The sequence below is a fragment of the Macaca nemestrina genome, chromosome 5, assembly GCF_043159975.1.
Source record: "Macaca nemestrina isolate mMacNem1 chromosome 5, mMacNem.hap1, whole genome shotgun sequence".
Classification (NCBI taxonomy): domain Eukaryota; kingdom Metazoa; phylum Chordata; class Mammalia; order Primates; family Cercopithecidae; genus Macaca; species Macaca nemestrina.
Genome location: NC_092129.1, coordinates 15960823 through 15981525, shown reverse-complemented (window position 1 = coordinate 15981525; position 20703 = coordinate 15960823). Strand labels below are relative to the sequence as shown.

Below are 20703 nucleotides of genomic sequence, written 5' to 3'. Positions count from 1 at the left end.
AGGTTACAGTGAACTGTGATTGACCAGGGCACTCCAGCCTGGGGAACAAAGTAAGACCCTGTCTCAAAAAAAAAAAAAAAAAAAAATTACATTTTAAGTATTTTCTCTTTTGTATAATTTTCCCAAAATTTGTTTAGTAATGTATATATGTAAGGAAATGAAAACTTTATTCCAGTGACTATTATTGTGTAACAGATCACCCCAAACTTAATGGTGTAAAACAGCAAACATTTCATTCTGCTCACAGATTTTATGGCTCAGGAATTCAGACAGAGTGCGATTGGAATGGCTTTTCCCTGCTGCACAATATCTAGTTCCTCAGCTGAGAAGACTGTTAGGGGTTAGGGGTAACCCAACCAACAGCAAAAGGCTGAAACCATCTGAAGCTTGCTTACCAATCATGTCTGGTGATTGATGCTAGCTGCTAGTTGGGACATCAGCCAGTGGCCTTTCACCGGGGCTGCTGGTTTTCCCTCACAACATGAGGGTTGGGTTCTAGGTGTGAACATCCCAAAGAGAAACAGACAAAAGCTGCTTTGTTTTTTATGACCCAGGCTCAAAGTCACAGTGTCACACACCTCTCTAGATTTAAAGGGAGTGAACATAGACCCCACTATTAATAGGAAGAATGTCGAAGTCACAATGGAACAAGACCACATAGGATGGAAGATACATTCTTTCTTTGCAAAACAAAGTTTACCACAAGGACTTTCAACTCTTTTTCACTTACCTTCAGATATCAAATATGTATTTATTTCTTTCTGTATAAAAGATACTTAGCCTAGGAACTGTGTGGAATACAAAGAAACGTAAGACACAGTCCTGCCCTCTAAGAGCCAGAAATCTAAAAGGAAAGGTTAATTTATATAAGCATTCTCTTTTGTTACAAACATAACAGAAAGCAAGATGAGAATAGTCTGCTTAAACACTGTGAGAGCACAAAGGAAAGGAGGAATTGTGTCCTCCTGGGCTGGATAGAGAGACTCCATATAGGAAGTAATGATGAAATGTGTCTTGAAAAATGGTTATGTCTTGAAAAATGCTTAGAATTTCAGTAGGCAGACGTGGGGCTGCAATCATTCTGAACAGAAGAAAATGGCATGTATGGAATTGGAAAAGCACAGTATGGAAATACAGGGTAGCAGGAGATAGATCTGGAAAAATAAAGTTGAGACCAGACTATAGACTGTCTTGAATACCAAGGTGAAGTGTTTATACTTTATTTAATAAATAAACAAAACTCGTAGTGCAAAAGAACAAAATTGGTAGTGCAAGAAAAGGAGTGAGCAAGCGGTAACAACTTAAAGACAATTCATTTTGCTCCCACGTCTTATATCATGAATTTGTTGGGCCCTAAGTCATGTTTAGAATTTTTTTAATAATGGCTATTTGATTAAAGAAAGCACAGAGACATAAAAATAAAATATTCTTGGTGGGGGAAAAATGGTTAAGAGGCATTTTATTAATTTTACCACAGGTATATTTGCCCTGTGTTTTACAAACAAAAAAGAGGTATGTGGGTTACATGTATGAAACACTGGATCAGAAGGACCCGGTATTTGATGCAAAAGGAATAGAAACAGTCAGAAGAGATTCCTGCCCTGCTGTTTCTAAGGTAAGGTTTATCTATCTTGTCATCATCTGTGAGAAAGAAGTGGCTAAAGTATCTGGTGAAAATATAGCCTGTATAATTATATATAACTATAGAAGAAACTACATTAATTTTGAGAATTTTATTTGTAGTGTTTTGTTTTGCTTTTGTTTGTTTGAGACAGGGTCTCACTTTGTCACCCAGGCTGGAGTGCAGTAGTCCAATCCTGGCTCCCTGCAGCCTTGACCTCCTGGGTTAAAGCAATCTTTCTGCCTCAGCCTCATGAGTAGATAGAATTTTATTTCTAATAATTTATTTGATTTTAGTCCTTAAGTTTCTGACTTCCCCCCATACCTTATGTTTTATCAAAATTACTAAAAAGCAATACATGAGAGTTTCCTGCCTATTGCCTGGAGATCATATATGTCATATTGTAACAACTCCCAAAAGCAGAACAGGATAAACAAGAGAAACAGACTTGGTGTGGTGGCCCACACCTGTAATCCTAGCACTTTGGGAGGCCAAGGCAGGCAGATCACTTGAGGTCAGGAGTTCGAGACCAGCCTGGCAAACATAGTGAAACCCCATCTGTACTAAAAATACAAAAATTACCCAGGTATGGTGGCGCATGCCTGTAATCCCAGCTACTCGGGAGGCCGAGGCGTGAGAATTACTTGAACTTGGGAGGCAGAGGCTGCAGAGAGCCAAGATCACAACACTGCACTCCAGCCTGGGCAACAGAGTGAGACTCCGTCAAAATAAAAAAAAAGAGAAACAGAGAGATTGCATAAGTAACATAATCCATTCCAGATTAACTGAACTTTCACTTATTTGGATTATCAAATGCAAATTAGGAAGATTTCCAAACAATTAGCTATAAATTACTCAAATTTCTCAACCATAATAACCATGGTATTTTGGCTTTTTCTTTACTTGGGCCTAAACTCCTTCTATAGCAAAACAAAAATAAATGGTATAAATGGGAATAGCACTCTATATACTGTTTTGTGAGAGCATTAAAAGCATAATGGATTGAATATTATCAATCTATTATGTCATATATATAATATGTGAATTTGGGATTTTTTTCAGCACTATTTCTGGAAGAGATATAATCCAGTACCTTCTTTCTCTGTAGGCAGACTTGTACCCAAGCTAAATTAACAAGATTATTGTATAAATATCCATTGGTTCTAGTATTCAGAATAAGACACAGAGCTTTCACCTAGAACTAACTTAAATTTAACCTACTTGGCCAGGCACGGTGGCTCACGCCTATAATCCCAGCACTTTGGGAGGCCGAGGCGGGCGGATCACGAGGTCAGGAGATCGAGACCATCCTGGCTAACACGGTGAAACCCCATCTTTACTAAAACAAAAAAGTAGCCGGGTGTGGTGGCATGTGCCTGTAGTCCCAGCTACTCGGGAGACTGAGGCAGGAGAATTGCTTGAACCCGAGAGGCAGAGGTTGCAGTGAGCCGAGATCATGCCATTGCACTTCAGCCTGAGCGACAAAGCAAGACTCCATCTCGGGGGAAAAAAAAAAAAATTAATCTACTTACATAAATCCACTGCATGTTGGTTATTTCCTAGTAGAAATTTCCAACACAGAAAATTCTGTCACAGTTATTTATCAACACCATAAAAAGTCAAAAAGGCTGATTTGGATTTGACTGCCTGGTAATCTTTAAACTTCTCTGTGCTGCCTGTGACTGAATCAGGACCCTTTCTATACTGGTAAATAAAAAAACAATACGTGAGCTCGTGTCTGGTTTCTTGTACCTAGAGTGCTTTGACTATTAAAAAAAAATTGCGTGTTTTATGTTGCTTATCACATAGCAAATGTTAATTTGCATGTCATTCTACATGATTTTCCTCAAACTACATGATATTCTATTTTTAGAAATAGCAAGCTCTATAAAGTCTCAAATAACTTTCAATTTTTAATAATTTTTATTATCCCATCATTGTAAGTAACAGATTATTTAGGTAGGTTAGCAAGTTACCCAGTAGTTACATAATTGAAAGTATAATAACAATGGTGAAACATACTAGGAGATATTTTATCTTTACTTGCATATCTGTTTTGTTTTAAGATACTTGAGCGTTCTCTAAAGCTGCTATTTGAAACGAGAGATATAAGTCTAATTAAACAGTATGTTCAGCGACAATGTATGAAGCTTCTGGAAGGAAAGGCCAGCATACAAGACTTTATCTTTGCCAAGGAATACAGAGGAAGTTTTTCTTATAAACCAGGAGCTTGTGTGCCAGCCCTTGAACTTACAAGGTAATGATACCCTCAGTACCTTGCCAGGATAGTCCTGGGATTCTGCACAGGTCTAGAGTACAATTGTTTCTTTACCTGCGCACATGAAGCCTCACTGAAGGTTAGTGAATACTCCCTCATACTTTGTAAGGTGTGAAGAGGAAATCCTCTTTTGGGCTTTCCTTCAGAAACTTATGCAAAGAAATTGTGACACAGTGCTTGATTCATTTGTTTTTCCCACATCAAAATGATTAGGTAGTCCTTAATACTGTTCTACCGAAGCATTTAGATGGTATCATATTGGAATCAGATTGTTTAACTGGATAAATTTTCTCTTATCTTTCATGGTAGATTTATGATAGGTAGTTCTCATTCTTAGGGGATAAAATACATCTTTTTCCCACCCCGGGAGGCAGAGTCTCACTCCGTCGCCTAGGCTGGAAAGAAGTGGTGCAATCACAGCTCATTGCAGCCTTGACCTCCCAGGCTCAAGCGATCCTTCCACGTTGGCCGCCCAAGTAGCTGGGATAACAGGTGTGCACCATTATGATGGCTAATTTTTTTGTGGAGATGGGGGTCTCACTGTGTTGCCCAAGCTGGTCTCAAACTCCTGGGCTCAGGCGATCCTTGGCCTCCCAAAATGCTAGGATTACAGGCACGAGCCACCACTCCCACCTAAAGTACATCTGAAGCTAGTTGATATCTGCCAACTCATTATTTTCCAGGTAACAATGATTTATGGAGTAATTTTTAAACTCCTGTAGCATATCTATACTTGGTGTCAACTAAGCAAAATGTATATTATTCTCAAATAGTAATTATGTTTTGAAAGTGTCTTTTGTAGCTTCTTCATTGTTTTATTGTTGTTTAACTCTGACTTAATTTGCGAGAAAGATGGCTTCCGTGACAGTATTTGGGTGTGGTGGTGTTTTTTTTTTGAATTTGAATAGGAAAATGCTGACTTATGACCGGCGCTCCGAGCCTCAAGTTGGTGAGCGAGTGCCATACGTCATCATTTATGGGACCCCCGGAGTACCACTTATCCAGCTTGTAAGGCGCCCAGTGGAAGTCCTGCAGGACCCAACTCTGAGACTGAATGCCACTTACTATATTACCAAGCAAATCCTTCCACCCTTAGCAAGAATCTTCTCACTTATTGGTATTGATGTCTTCAGCTGGTATCATGAATTACCAAGGGTAAGCTTACCAAATAGTATATGTACTCTAACTATGGAGAGATTTCACTCCAAATTTTCAGTAGAACTAAAGATTTTTTGTGCTATTGATATGGGAGTGCTGGGAAGGGAACAGTGTGGTCCCGTTAAATGATACGGAAAGGGAGAAGGGAAGTACTGGGTAGAGAAAGGTGGGTCCCTGGCTAGGGCTCCACCCCCACGGACCTAGGTGAGGATAGGTGCTCCTGCTTTCATGCCCAAATGTTGCATTTTCCAAGACCACCTTGGCCCGCCACGCCCCAATCCTGGGCCAATAAAAACCCAAGACCCTAGTAGGCAGACACACAAGCGGCTGGACGTCATGAGGAACACTTCGGTGGAAGACCCAAGCGGCTGGTTGTCAAGAGGAGCATGCCAGCAGAACAGCACACCGAGAGGCACTGGCATGCTGGCAGGCCATTGACTGGCAGAACGAGGTGGAGTTTGGCCAGGACAGTCGGAGAAGAGACGGAGTCACCTAGCAGCCCAACCGCAGGGGAAAACCATCTCCCTTCTGATTCCACCATCAGATGAGAGCTACTTCCACTCAATAAAACATTGCACTCAGTCTCCAAGCCCACGGGTGATTGGATTCTTCTGGTACACCAAGGCAAGAACCCGGGATACAGAAAGCCCTCCATCCTTGAGACAAGCTAGAGGGTCTAATTGAGCTGGTTAACACAAGCCACCTATAGACGGCAAACTAAAAGAGTACCCTGTAACACACACCCACTGGGGCTTCAGCTGTAAACATTCACCCCTACACACTGCCGTGGGGCCAGAGCCCCACAACCTGCCTGTCTGTATGCTCCCCTAGAGGTTTGAGCAGCAGGGCACTAAAGAAGCAAGCCATTCCCCCTGTCGCACACCCTGCGAGGGGAACAAGGGAACCTTTCCTATTTCACTATGAGAGCAAAGCAGATCCTCTATCGTAAACTGGCAAAGATGCCACGCTCTTCTGGTTTCCTAAAAGAGAAACTTTTTAAGTATTCTACAAACACATTCCTAGCTTCTGTCAAGTTGTCCAAATTATAGAAATATTAAAATAAATCCCACAATTTCAATGGTGAACAGCCACAAAATAACGTAGAATAAACGAGTTAATGGAAAATAAATGGACAGCAAAAATTCCTTCGAAATGAATGTCTAAGAAAGGTGTAGGATTTAGTATCTAGACACAGTCCTGAAGAAACCAGAATTACTGCAATGGTAAAATAGCATTATAGTTGTTCTCCAACTTATGATGGTTCAACTTCAGATTTTCCTACTTTATGATGGTGCAAAAATAATATGCATTCAGTAGAAACCATAGTTCAAGTACCCATACAACCATTCTGTTTTTCATTTTCAGTACAGTATTCAATAAATTCCATGAGATATTCAACACTTTATTATAAAATAGGCTTTGTGTTAGATGATCTTGCCCACCTGTATGTTACTGTAAGTGTTCTAAGCACATATCCTGGCTCTAATGCAGGAAATTCATATTCTTCATTACTAATGTTCATTTCATCACCAGCAAGAATGTTAACCCAATGGCATTTGTAAGAGGCTAACCTAATAACTTTCTTACAAAGTGATTTATTGCGGCACTATTCACACTGGCAAAGACTTGGAATCAACCCAAATGTCCATCAATGATAGACTGGATTAAGAAAATGTGGCACATATACACCATGGAATACTATGCAGCCGTAAAAAAGGATGAGTTGATGTCCTTTGCAGGGACATGGTTGAAGCTGGAAACTATCATTCAGCAAACTATCACAAGGACAGAAAACTAAACACTGCCTATTCTCACTGATAGGTGGGAATTGAACAATGAGAACACTTGGACACAGGGTGGGGAACATCACACACCAGGGCCTGTCGGGGGGTGGGAGACTAGGGGAGGAATAGCATTAGGAGAAATACCTAATGTAAATGATGAGTTGATGGGTGCAGCAAACCAACATGGCACATGTATACCTATGTAACCTGCATGTTATGCACATGTACCCTAGAACTTATAGTAATTTTTTAAAAATGTATCTAAGATGTAAGTTCCATGAAAGCAAGGACTTCATTTCTGTAGCTCCAGTGTCTAGAACAGTGCCTGGCACATAGTAGCTACTCAACATTTGTTGAATGAGTGAGTGAATGAATGAATGAATGAATGAATGAATGAAATAATGCCTGAGTAAACCTGTAATTAATATGAAAATAGCAGCTCTGCTGTGAAGCTGACTCAGACTTACTTCTGAATGGATGTTTTTATAGATCCATAAAGCTACCAACTCCTCGCGAAGTGAACCTGAAGGGCGGAAAGGCACTATTTCACAATATTTTACTACCTTACACTGTCCTGTGTGTGATGACCTAACTCAGCATGGCATCTGTAGTAAATGTCGGAGCCAACCTCAGCACGTTGCAGTCATCCTCAACCAAGAAATCCGGGAGTTGGAACGTAAACAGGAGCAACTTGTAAAGGTACAGTTTTGTTCCATAGGCCTGGAATCACAAGCAGTCTGATCTTACAGGAAGATATAGTCAACTCTTGAATTACAGTATGAGATATGAAACTGGTATGAAAAGTGAAATGAAGAGTCTAAATGATAAACTTCGTAAAAATCTCAAAAATGTAATTAAACTATTAATAATGGTTTAATTTGTTTTATAACTTTTTTTTTCAATGGAATAGTGTGTTGTGTTTCTTAATAGCTACAACAAGAATGGCCATCCTTCCAATTTCTTTTATAATACAGGTTGAACATCCCTAATAGAAAAAAATCAAAATTCAGAATGCTCCAAAATCTGAAAGTTTTTGAGCACCAACGTGACTCCCAAAGGGAATGCTCATCAGAGCATTTCAGAGTTCAGATTTTCAGATTAATGATACTCAACCAGTAAGTATAATGAATGCACTTATTCCAAAACCTGAAAAAATTTGAAATCTGAAACACTTCTGGTCTTAAGCATTTCAAATAAGGGATACTCAATCTACAGTATTAAAAAGAAGGAAAACTCTCAGTTGCTCTATTAGTGCTTACCATTCTTTAAAGGAAAATACCTAGTTGTCTTAGAGAATTGCTTGCTAGTAAACTTGGAAGGTTTACAATTCTGTGAGTCCAGACAGATGATTAATGGCATGATTGAGTCATACTGTGTGCCAGAGACTGTTCTAGGCACCCTTACAGGTGAGTAAACTGACACAAAGAGTTTAAGTGATTTGCATGTTATAGTGCTGATAAGTGGCTAAGGTGGGATATAGACATAAAATGCAAGGATAATTTTTAAAGTATGGGAATTCTAGCAGAAATAAACAACAAACATCTTGAAGTAAGTTGAATTAAATCTAAAGAAAAATTGACCACCTCACACCCCCCAATAAAATCATTACTCGTTATTATGGTTGATAAGTCATCTCCATTCTGTCCCTACCTGCTATCCCTCTGTCACCATTTCTTGCTCTTCTCTGTGTCACACTCTGTCTACCTCCACCCATACCATACTGAACTTCTCTTAGGTCTGTGAATGCTCCTCGCTGCCTCCTCCTGGCCTTTAAACACCCTGCTCCTTCTGCCAGGAACATTTCACCCATCCCACCCCACCCTTCCTCATCTGAGGAATCAGCTGAAACCCCTAGACTGGGTGAAGCCTTCCCTGCAGCAGACTCCTGCCATAATCTTCTCTGCTGTACTATGATTTTCTCACTAAATAGCAAATGAACCAGTGACACATTTCCTGTTCTTTCACTGTCAAGTCAGTTATGCCTAGCATATAGCCAAGTCCATGGGGCTGGTCTGTAAATATTTACTGAATGAATGAACAAGTTCCTACTTAATGCATGATTAAAGAAGGAATATATCACTGGAGTTATTACCAACCAACTTTCAGCCATTTTGTACCAGTTTTGTGGTTCTAGTTAGTACAACCACTGAAGTCACTGGGTGCTCCCAGCTTCTATTTATTTTATAGACTTCAGTCCTGATGGCAGCAGCCAACTCTCATAGAAAATTCCCTTGTTGGATCCTAGTATGAGGCCTAGGTGAGAGCAGGACCTCCAGAGCTCTGCTAAGGTCAGTCTGTTAAATGGTCCTTTCCTAGACTTTCTTATGTTGTTTCTGCACTCAGTGACAAACACATCACTACTTGGTGCCATCAATTTACCCAGAGCCCATCCTCCTTCAACATTAGGTGTTCATTCTTTTTTCTTTGTATTTATTTATTTTTATTTTATTTTATTTTTTGAGGCAGAGTCTCACTTTGTCACCCAGACTGAAGTGCAATGGCATGATCACAGCTCACTGCAACCTCAACCTCCTGGGCTCACGTGATCCTCCCAGCTCAGCCTCCCAAGTAGCTGGGACTACAGGCATATCCCACCATGTTTGACTAATTTTTTAAGTTTTTTTTTTTTTTTAGACATGGGGTCTCACGATGTTGCCCAGGCTGGTCTCAAACTCTTGGACTCAAGCAGTCCTCCTGCTTCAGCCGCCCAAGGGCTGGGATTACAGGCTTGAACCACCATGCCCGGCCATCTTATTTCTTATAAAAATACAGTTTAAAAGACAGTGATGGCACAGCCATAAAAAAAAAAAAAAGAACAAAATCAGCCAGGCATAGTGGTGGCTCATGCCTATAAATCCCAGCACTTTGGGAGGCCAAGGCAGGCGGATCACTTGAGGTCAGAAGTTCGAGACCAGCCTGACAAATATGGAGAAACCCCATCTCTACTAAAAAGACAAAATTAGCCAGGCATGGTGGCACATGTCTGTAATCCCAGCTACTCAGGAGGCTGAGGCAGGAGAATCACTTGAACCCGGGAGGCAGAGGTTGCAGTGAGCTGAGATCGCAGCATTGCATTCCAGCCTGGGCAACAGGAACAAAACTCTGTCTCAAAAAAAAAAAAAAAAAAAGTCATGTCCTTTGCAGCAACATAGATGCAGCTGGGGCCATTATCCTAAGCAAATTAACTCAGAAACAGAAAACCAAATACCACATGTTCTCACATATAAGTTCTCACCTATAATAAACATTGGGTACTCATGGACATAAAAATGGGAACGATAAACACTAGGGATTCCAAAAGAGGGGTGGGGAGAGGAAAAGTTGAAAAACCACTTGTCGGGTACTACATTTACCGCATGGGCAACAGGATCATTAGAAGCTCAAGCCTCAGCATCATACAGTATACCCATGTAACAAACCTACATGTGTACCCTAGTATCCATAAATAAAATTTTTAAAAAGCAATACTATTTATAAATAATGATGGTTGTCATCTTTCAAGAGCTATTTTAATTTAAGGTGTTTTTCAAGAATGTTCAAATGAATGTCTCCCAGGCACTAATTTGTAGAATTTTTAATGATGCAGAAATTACTAGAGATGTAGTGAGAATTAGAAACACATCCAAACAGGAGATTTTACATCATTCTCAATCCAAGACCAATCAAGTGGTCAGAAATGTGAAGTTATGGAAATTCTAAACATTGTAAGTCAGACTTTGTGATTATATATCAAACTCTGTAACCCAGTACCAAAAAATATACTTCTTAAGTATTTCTAGAATGTTTTAAAAAAGGCCATATCTGGCCAGGCGCGGTGGCTCTTGCCTGTAATCCCCACACTTTAGGAGGCCAAGGCAGGTAGATCACCTGAGGTCAGAGTTTGAGGCATTTGAAATGGAGAAATTTCATGGAGAAACCATGAAATTTCTACTAAAACCCCAAAATTTCTACTAGAAACCCCAACTCTACTAAAAAATACAAAAATTAGCCAGGCATGGTGGCACGAGCCTTGTACTCCCAACTACTCAGGAGGCTGAGGCAGGAAAATCACATGAACCCGGGAGGCGGAGGCTGCAGCCAGCCAAGATCACACCACCGAACTCCAGCCTGGGTGACAGAGCAAGACTCCATCTCAAAAAAAAAAAAAGTCATAGTCTAAAGAAACCCTTGGCAGGGCAATCGTGGCTCACGCCTATAATCCCAGCACTTTGGGAGGCCAAGGCAGGAGGGTCACTTGAGGTCAGGAGTTCGAGACCAGCGTGGCCAACATGGCAAAACCCCATCTCTACTAAAAATACAAAAATTAACAGGGCATGGTGGCAGGCACCTATAATCCCAGCTACTTGGGAGGCTGAGGTAGGAGAATCACTTGAGCCAGGGAGGCAGAGGTTACAGTGAGCCAAGATTGTGCCACTGCACCCCAGCCTGGGCAACAGAGTGAGACTCTATTTCAAAAATAATAAAATAATAAAAATTAAAAATTAGCCAGGCATGGTGGCAGGCACCTGCAATCTCAGCTACTACTTAGGAGGCTGAGGCAGGAGAATCACTTGAACCTGGGAAGCAGAGGTTGCAGTGATCTGAGATCGTGCCACTGCACTACAGCCTGGGCAACAGAGTGAGACTCCATCTCAAAAAAAAATAAAAAAGAAAAAAAAAGGAAAGAAAAGCCTCAATACCCTTCAAAAAGTAGAAATATTACAAATGAATGTAATACAATACAATGCTATAAAAACGGTAATTACAAACTAACAAAACAAAGTGATCCTTCCACTTGCACATTCTGTTAAACAAAATGAAAACACTGCAAATCAGATCTAGATGGCAGATCGCAGAGAAAAATTCATCACCTAAACACTTAATCATAAACATGAAAGAATGAAAGCAAATGAAGTAAGCATCTGACTAAAAAAAATTTTTTGAGACAAAGTCTCACTCTGTTGCCCAGACTGGAGTGCAGTGGTGCGATCTTGGCTCACTGCAACCTCTGCCTCCCAAGTTCAAGAGATTCTCCTGCCTCAGCCTCCTGAGTAGCTGGGATTACAGGCGTGCACCACCACGCCCAGCTAATTTTTGTATTTTTAGTGGAGACGATTTCACAGTGTTGGCCAGGCTGGTCTCAAACTCCTGACCTCAGGTGATCCACTTGCTTCCGCCTCCCAAAGTGCTAGGATTACAGTCATGAGCCACTGTGCCCAGCCTTAACTGAATTTTGTTTAAATAAGAAAGCCAAAGGATAGTAAAAAGAATAAAGATTAAAGCAGGTATTTTTTTAAGTGCCTGCCTCCCTATGATCTACAAAGTAGATGTCCAGGTTGGGGCATTTAAGGTTTTAAATGTAAGCCTGAATCAAGCTATAATGCTCAGGGTTTAAACCACCAGTAAAGGATCTTGAAACTAAACACTGAGTTAAATTTAGTGCGTCAAGTAATTCCATCCTGGCTTATTTATCAGACAAGCACAGAAAGAGCTTAAATATTTATCAGTTTGTCCTGGCACCTGAATGTAACTGCAATTCATAGAGCTGTAATACAGAAATTCTATATTTGGGAATAGATTTGAGTCTCTTGGCAGAGATCTAATTAGCAAAGGCTTCATCATAGAACAGCATACTCGGTCTTCATGGAGCATACTGAAGCACATGTTTCTAAGCAGTCTGCTTGTGACAATATCATAATATTGGATACAGTAACCAGTCTCCTTAGAAAAAATGTGCCCTTCGGTTGACTGGAAGATAACTGGGGCAAAGAACAAAAATTCATTGGCCTGTGAGCCATCCCTGAAACTGAAACCCTTTGATAAATATAGATCAAAGAATTCACTAGAGCGTATTTGATTTCTCTTAAAAGGCAATCCAGAGTAGTTGCTGCCATTTGGTATTGCTTTTTAAAATCACTTGTCTACACTATTCAGGGGGAAAGTCAGCCTGCATTTTCTTAACCTTTGGAGTCCTGACTGGCATTCTTTTTAATTTTTTTTTTTATTATACTTTAAGTTCTAGGGTACAGGTGCATAATGTGCAGGTTTGTTACATATGTATATTTGTACCATGTTGCTGTGCTGCACCCATCAACTTGTCAGCACCCATCAACTTGTGTTTCACATCAAGTATAACTCCCAATGCAATCCCTGCCCCCTCCCCCCCCATAATAGGCCCCGGTGTGTGATGTTCCCCTTCCTGAGTCCAAGTGATCTCATTGTTCAGTTCCCACCTATGAGTGAGAACATGCGGTGTTTGGTTTTCTGTTCTTGCGATAGTTTGCTGAGAATGATGGTTTCCAGCTGCATCCATGTCCCTACAAAGGACACAGACTCATCCTTTTTTATGGCTGCGTAGTATTCCATGGTGTATATGTGCCACATTTTCTTAATCCAGTCTGTCACTGATGGACATTTGGGTTGATTCCAAGTCTTTGCTATTGTGAAGAGTGCTGCAATAAACATACGTGTGCATGTGTCTTTATAGCAGCATGATTTATAATCCTTTGGATACATACCCAGTAATGGGATGGCTGGGTCATATGGTACTTCTAGTTCTAGATCCTTGAGGAATCGCCATACTGTTTTCCATAATGGTTGAACTAGTTTACAGTCCCACCAACAGTGTAAAAGTGTTCCTATTTCTCCACAACCTCTCCAGCACCTGTTATTTCCTGACTTTTTAATGATTGCCATTCTAACTGGTGTGAGATGGTATCTCATTGTGGTTTTGATTTGCATTTCTCTGATGGCCAGTGATGACGAGTATTTTTTCATGTGTCTGTTGGCTGTATGCATGTCTTCTTTTGAGAAATGTCTGTTCATATCCTTTGCCCATTTTTGATGGGGTTGTTTGTTTTTTTCTTGTAAATTTGTTTGAGTTCTTTGTAGGTTCTGGATATTAGCCCTTTGTCAGATGAGTAGATTGCAAAAATTTTCTCCCATTCTGTAGGTTGCCTGTTCACTCTGATGGTAGTTTCTTTTGCTGTGCAGAAGCTCTTTAGTTTAATTAGATCCCATTTATCAATTTTGGCTTTTGTTGCCGTTGCTTTTGGTGTTTTAGACATGAAGTCCTTGCCCATGCCTATGTCCTGGATGGTATTACCTAGGTTTTCTTCTAGGGTTTTTATGGTATTAGGTCTAACATTTAAGTCTCTAAAGGGGATATCACCACCGACCCCACAGAAATACAAACTACCATCAGAGAATACTATAAACACCTCTACGCAAATAAACTAGAAAATCTAGAAGAAATGGATAATTTCCTGGACACTTACACTCTCCCAAGACTAAACCAGGAAGAAGTTGAATCCCTGAATAGACCAATAGCAGGCTCTGAAATTGAGGCAATAATTAATAGCCTACCAACCAAGAAAAGTCCAGGACCCAGATGGATTCACAGCTGCATTCTACCAGAGGTACAAGGAGGAGCTAGTACCATTCCTTCTGAAACTATTCCAATCAATAGAAAAAGAGGGAATCCTCCCTAACTCATTTTATGAGGCCAACATCATCCTGATACCAAAGCCTGGCAGAGACACAACAAAAAGAGAATTTTAGACCAATATCCCGAACATCGATGCAAAAATCCTCAATAAAATACTGGCAAACCAAATCCAGCAGCACATCAAAAAGCTTATCCACCATGATCAAGTGGGCTTCATCCCTGGGATGCAAGGCTGATTCAACATATGCAAATCAATAAACGTAATCCAGCATATAAACAGAACCATAGACAAAAACCACATGATCATCTCAATAGATGCAGAAAAGGCCTTTGACAAAATTCAATAGCCCCTTCATGCTAAAAACTCTCAATAAATTCGGTATTGATGGAATGTATCTCAAAATAATAAGAGCTATTTATGACAAACCCACAGCCAATATCATACTGAATGGGCAAAAACTGGAAGCATTTCCTTTGAAAACTGGCACAAGACAGGGATGCCCTCTCTCACCACTCCTATTCAACATAGTGTTGGAAGTTCTGGCTAGGGCAATCAGGCAAGAGAAAGAAGGGTATTCAGTTAGGAAAAGAAGAATCAAATTGTCCCTGTTTGCAGATTACATGATTGTATATTTAGAAAACCCCATCATCTCAGCCCAAAATCTCCTTAAGCTGATAAGAAACTTCAGCAAAGTCTCAGGATACAAAATTAATGTGCAAAAATCACAAGCATTCTTACACACCAGTAACAGAGAGCTAAATCATGAATGAACTTCCATTCACAATTGCTTCAAAGAGAATAAAATACCTAGGAATCCAACTTACAAGGGATGTAAAGGACCTCTTCAAGGAGAACTACAAACCACTGCTCAGTGAAATAAAAGAAGACGCAAACAAATGGAAGAACATACCATGCTCATGGATAGGAAGAATCAATATCATGAAAATGGCCATACTGCCCAAGGTAATTTATGGATTCAATGCCATCCCCATCAAGCTACCAATGAGTTTCTTCACAGAATTGGAAAAAACTGCTTTAAAGTTCATATGGAACCAAAAAAGAGCCCGCATTGCCAAGACAATCCTAAGTCAAAAGAACAAAGCTGGAGGCATCACGCTACCTGACTTCAAACTATACTACAGGGCTACAGTAACCAAAACAGCATGGTACTGGTACCGAAACAGAGATATAGACCAATGGAACAGAACAGAGTCCTCAGAAATAATACCACACATCTACAGCCATCTGATCGTTGACAAACCTGAGAAAAACAAGAAATGGGGAAAGGATTCCCTATTTAATAAATGGTGCTGAGAAAATTGGCTAGCCATAAGTAGAAAGCTGAAACTGGATCCTTTCCTTACTCCTTATACGAAAATTAATTCAAGATGGATTAGAGACTTAAATCTTTTTAATTTTTTTATGTTCATGTTTTATATTTTTTAACTGTATATGCAACTTGAGACTTTTAAGTATTTTTAAAAATCTGATCATTGTGTAAAACATAACAGTTCTCTTTTTAAAAATTGCCTTATGATTTATTACTTTCCTTAAGATCAGATCTTATTATACATTCAAATCATCTGGGAAGCCTTAAGAAGTACAGATTCTTAGCCTTTCATGCCCAGACATTCTGACTCATTATGGGTCTGGGATGGGGCGTTTGTTTATTTTTAAGCTCATTGTTAGCCAGGGTTAAGAACCACTGGTCTGCACCACTACTTTCAAATTCACATTTGATTTTTTTTTTATACTGGCTTTTCTCTTCTGGAATAAGAAAAAGAATAACTTTTTTTATGATTGGCATATGAGAACATAGTCTAATTTGGAAAAAATTGTGCTTATAGTTCATTTAAGAGACATTCTTTGATAATTGGGTAGTTTACGTGGATTTTAATAGGATTCCATTGTAAATGAAAGTTAATCTTAGGAATTAAATGAATCCTTAGGGAAATTTGTACTCTTATGTTTTCAAAATAGTATCCTTTAGAAATGTCTCCACATAGGGTAGTCTAGGCTTCTAAGAGATTAAACTTAATGAAAGTTTCTATAATGTATGTCTGCCAGTAATCTATGGTAGTCTAGAAAGTAGGGATTATAGAAATTTGTTGTTTGCATGTGCACATAAAAATTTTCCTATTATTTTTTGTATTTCTCTTATGCTTTCAGATATGCAAGAACTGTACAGGTTGCTTTGATCGACACATCCCGTGTGTTTCTCTGAACTGCCCAGTACTTTTCAAAGTCTCACGAGTAAACAGAGAATTGTCCAAGGCACCATATCTCCGGCAATTATTAGACCAGTTTTAAATTGTCAGTATCAGAGAATTACAGGTGCTATTTTTTTCAGTGTTTACCACTAAACTGTTGTGCATGGTGCTTTTTAACTTTCATCGAGTCAAGGATGTTCACTGTCTGTCTGTTATCTGAAGACTATGAAGACTTCTATGCTAACCGAATTAAAATGTACTTGTTGATCTCTGAATAGCTCACTTCTTACAATGTACAAATTCCTCATTCTGTCACCTTTTAAACATTGTTTTATAATGCAGGTGTTGGATTTGCTCCAGTACGTGTACCACCTTGTAAATCCATTTGAGTAGATCATGTTTACTTCCCAGTGGAAGGAGCACTGAAAACCTCTTAAAGAAAAACCATTCGTGTGTTTTCCTTGAACTGTCTGTATCAAGACGTGTTACTTCGAGATATCCATTCACTTTATAATTTTGACTGCAAAATATTTTGTAAATACACTTTTTTACTTTTCAAACAACTGAGTAAAATAATGTGCAATGACTTTTATACAAATGATTTTCAAGTTGTTTGGTATATTTCCTCTAGGTTTTGCTTGACTCAAAGTAGATCGTTATTTTGATCAAACTGTGCAAACAGTAGTACCATGTGTAGCATTTTGAAACATTATTTTTAAAAAAATGCTGTCTTGCTTTAGCTATTAATGGGGCATTGTGAGGAACTGTGCAAAGACATTTTTGTTACAAACCTGTGGGCCTGTTGCAATACTTTAAAAATAAAAAATTTTATTCCATTTGCTTGTTTTGTATAGACATTTCTATTGCTTCTAAATATGCTTAAAATATTTTCTTTCCTTATGTACTGTACAGTTAATCTTATTTGCCATCATCTTGAACACAAAATGTGTATTTAGAATATTTGTATAACTGTGTAAAATAAAAAAGGAATTATGTGGTCAGTGCATTGTTTTTTAAACTGGAAATCATTTTGTTTTAAAAGTTAATAATGGAAACCCTATTAAAATTGAATAAAATATAAAATATAGCAGTGTGACTTCATGTTTTTTATAAGTCTACATTGGTTACATCCTACCCTAGCCTTTTCTGAGTTTTAATGAAGTAAATTTAACACATTTTTATATCCTGTTTGATATTGCAATTTCCTTACCAAAACTTCAGGGTTAAAACAAAAAAAAAAGGCAGCAAAAAAAGGAAAATTTAGCACTCATCCTCTTAGAGAGTTCTAAAAGTGTACTTGTTAGTAGATCTTCAGTGTTCATTTTCATTTTGATATAATTAATCTTGGGGTCAGGACTTTCCAGAGGGAAAGCAAAAACTACATTACTTCTTTTTTTTTTTTTTTTTTTTTTTTTTTTTGAGACGGAGTCTCGCTCTGTCGCCCAGGCTGGAGTGCAGTGGCCGGATCTCAGCTCACTGCAAGCTCCGCCTCCCGGGTTCACGCCATTCTCCTGCCTCAGCCTCCCGAATAGCTGGGACTACAGGCGCCCGCCACCGTGCCCGGCTAGTTTTTTTTTGTATTTTTTAGTAGAGACGGGGTTTCACCGTGTTAGCCAGGATGGTCTCGATCTCCTGGCTCGATCTCCTGATCCACCCGTCTCGGCCTCCCAAAGTGCTGGGACTACAGGCTTGAGCCACCGCGCCCGGCCCTACATTACTTCTTAAAAACTTAAATGCCAATTTTTATATGCCTATTTTTTTCAATAGAAAAAAGTTCTTATTTTGACAGAATTACCTAGTTACTTAACAGAAATAGGTCTCCATTGCCAGAATATGTACTTATAAATGTTGGGAGGATTCATTTTCTGAAAATTACATGGTAAATATTGGAACCAGAGAGATACATAGCCTGTGTCTGAACATAATTTCTCTCAAATCTTGCTAAGACATAACAAATTCCCGCTTCTGGGGATATTTTTTGTTTGGGAGGCTGGGGCTAGCGCTCAGTGTTGGGGTTTTCTTTCCCTTACGTGGGTAGATTGATGAAGTTCTGTTACTTACAGGTTCTGTGCTGTCAGGACTTCCACATACATCATAGTGACTTGACACAATATTTTCAACAGAATAACCATTTTTAACCTGATTATAATTGGATACAGCCATATTAACAAATGGTCATTCAACATGAATGCCTAAAACTAGCTCACACTCAGCCTGTCTCTGGTTCTGTTTTCTGCAGGGAAATTCCTCCTTTGTAACTGTCCTCAGAGTCTGTAGCTTAACTGCCTTTTAGTGAGGTCCATTTGCTGTTTCACTAACCCTCTGGGAGGGTGGTGAAATTTGGACCTGTTTTACCAAGAAATTTTCTTGTAAGGATCTTCCTATGTTCCATAATTTTCCCTCCATTTTAGATGTCTATTAATAAAATTTTGTCTCTCAGATCACAGAAAAAAAAAAAATTAAGTATTGCTGAAGAAACAGTTTCATTCTTTAGGATGTTTTCATTTATCTGAAAAGGAGCCAGAAGCTCAGACATCAAATAACTTCATTAAACATTTCCTTGATGTTTAATGTATTAAGCAAAACATTAATATTTGTTAAAGTTGTTTAACATTGTTTTCTCTCATTTTTCTCACTTTCTACTCAAGCTTTTCCCTAGATGAATCATGTAATATTCAATTCCATATGGACACAAAATAGTGTCTTTGAAGAAGGCCAATAAATTTGGAAAAAACATAAAAATGTGAAGAGAGCAGTTAAAGATATGATGAATTCTTAGAATAGGTGGCCCTGTGAGGTCATCTTGCCAATGGAGCAGGCCATCCAGAGAGCTTGTGGACTCCGTTCAGCCCCACTGACTGTCACGGGTTATACCCTCAGTCTCAGATGATGCACCCTACCTGCCATCAAGTGTGCCACGCTGATCACCTAAACATCTCTTCCGGATCTTAGTTAAGTCTTGTAGCTGTGTAGTCGATCTTTTCATCTACTCTCTTGCTTTTATTTTTGTAACAGTTGGAGTACAGGAATATTCCTTAAGGCCTATCAAATAAGCTTGTTTTGTCTTGAGATAGGGTCTTGCATTGTTGCCCAGCCTGGAGTGGAGTGGGGTGATCTTGGCTCACTGCAACCTCCACCTCCCCGAGTTCAAGCAATCCTGTCACTTCAGCCTCCCAAGTAGCTGGCACTACAGGCATACACCACCATGATTGGCTAATTTTTGTATTTCTGGTAGAAATGGGGGTCTCACCCTGTTGGCCAGGCTGGTCTCGAATTCCTGAGCTCAACAATCTGGCTACCTCGGGCTCCCAAAGTACTGGGATTACAGGCTACCGGGAGCCACCACGCCCGGCCTAAATAAGCTTTTAAATTGACTTCTCTATTGTAGACTAGTATTTCTTAAAATAGTCACATTTAATTTTATAAAGTACAAATAAATCTGGCGGTAAATGACACTGTTAAGGCTCTGCCATCAGCTGTGGGGACTGGGGAGGTGGCAGTGCACAAGTAGCTACTTTTAGACTGGATATGTCAGCCCTCTATCAGTGAGCTCTGTACCTCTGGGAGGATGGTTGGCATTCATGCCCTACTGATTTTTATTCCCATAATACTGTGCCCTTTTCCCATGATGTGATGTGAATTGTTACCTTTAACCATTTGAGGTTTTTTTGTTTTGTTTGAGACAGGGTCTCGTTCTGTCACCGAGGCTGGAGTACAGTGGCACGATCTCGGCTCACTGCAACCTCTGCCTCCTGCCTCAAGCGATTCTCCTGCTTCAGCCTCGTGAGTAGCTGGGATTACAGGCATGCGCCACCATGCCCAGCTAATTTTTGTATTTTTAGTAAAGATGGGGTTTCTCCATGTTGGCCAGGCTGGTCTTGAACTCCTGACGTCAGGTGACCCACCCGTCTTGGCCTCCCAAAGTGCTGGGATTCCAGGCATGAGCCGCCGTGCCCGGTCCATTTGAGTTTTATAATAGTGGATAAAATTCAGTACCATTAATGCCCCAGCTCTGCTTAATAACTAGCTTTGTACAGGCAAATAGTCACAGATTATGGCTACATTTGGGATCCAAGGAGGAAATCAAAACACACACAGCACCTCATCTACTTCTCTATCTTCCTCACCCTACCCGATAGCTGCATTTTGGCACTTTGGCCAACCTCCAAGAGTGATTTACAAAGCAAAATACCTTGTGGAGGAGTTCTCAGATTCATAAGATCAG

At 39.7% G+C, this 20703-nt stretch overlaps 1 protein-coding gene and 1 long non-coding RNA gene across 6 annotated transcripts in view; one reads left to right on the top strand and one right to left on the bottom strand.

Annotated features, from left to right (window-relative positions):
* LOC105492089 (REV3 like, DNA directed polymerase zeta catalytic subunit) overlaps positions 1-17565 on the top strand; it is a 189405-nt gene extending 171840 nt beyond the window's left edge. For all 5 annotated transcript variants that reach the window (XM_011758974.2, XM_011758977.2, XM_011758978.3 and 2 more), the window contains 5 exons: positions 1478-1615; positions 3688-3878; positions 4808-5054; positions 7331-7540; positions 16438-17565. In XM_011758974.2, coding sequence (XP_011757276.2) covers positions 1478-1615; positions 3688-3878; positions 4808-5054; positions 7331-7540; positions 16438-16578 — 927 coding nt within the window. In that variant the 3' untranslated portion in view covers positions 16579-17565. The remainder of the gene's footprint in view (positions 1-1477; positions 1616-3687; positions 3879-4807; positions 5055-7330; positions 7541-16437) is intronic.
* Positions 1-20703, bottom strand: part of LOC139363282 (uncharacterized) — a 40858-nt gene that overhangs the window by 13200 nt on the left and 6955 nt on the right. The gene's annotated exons all lie outside the window — the stretch shown is intronic.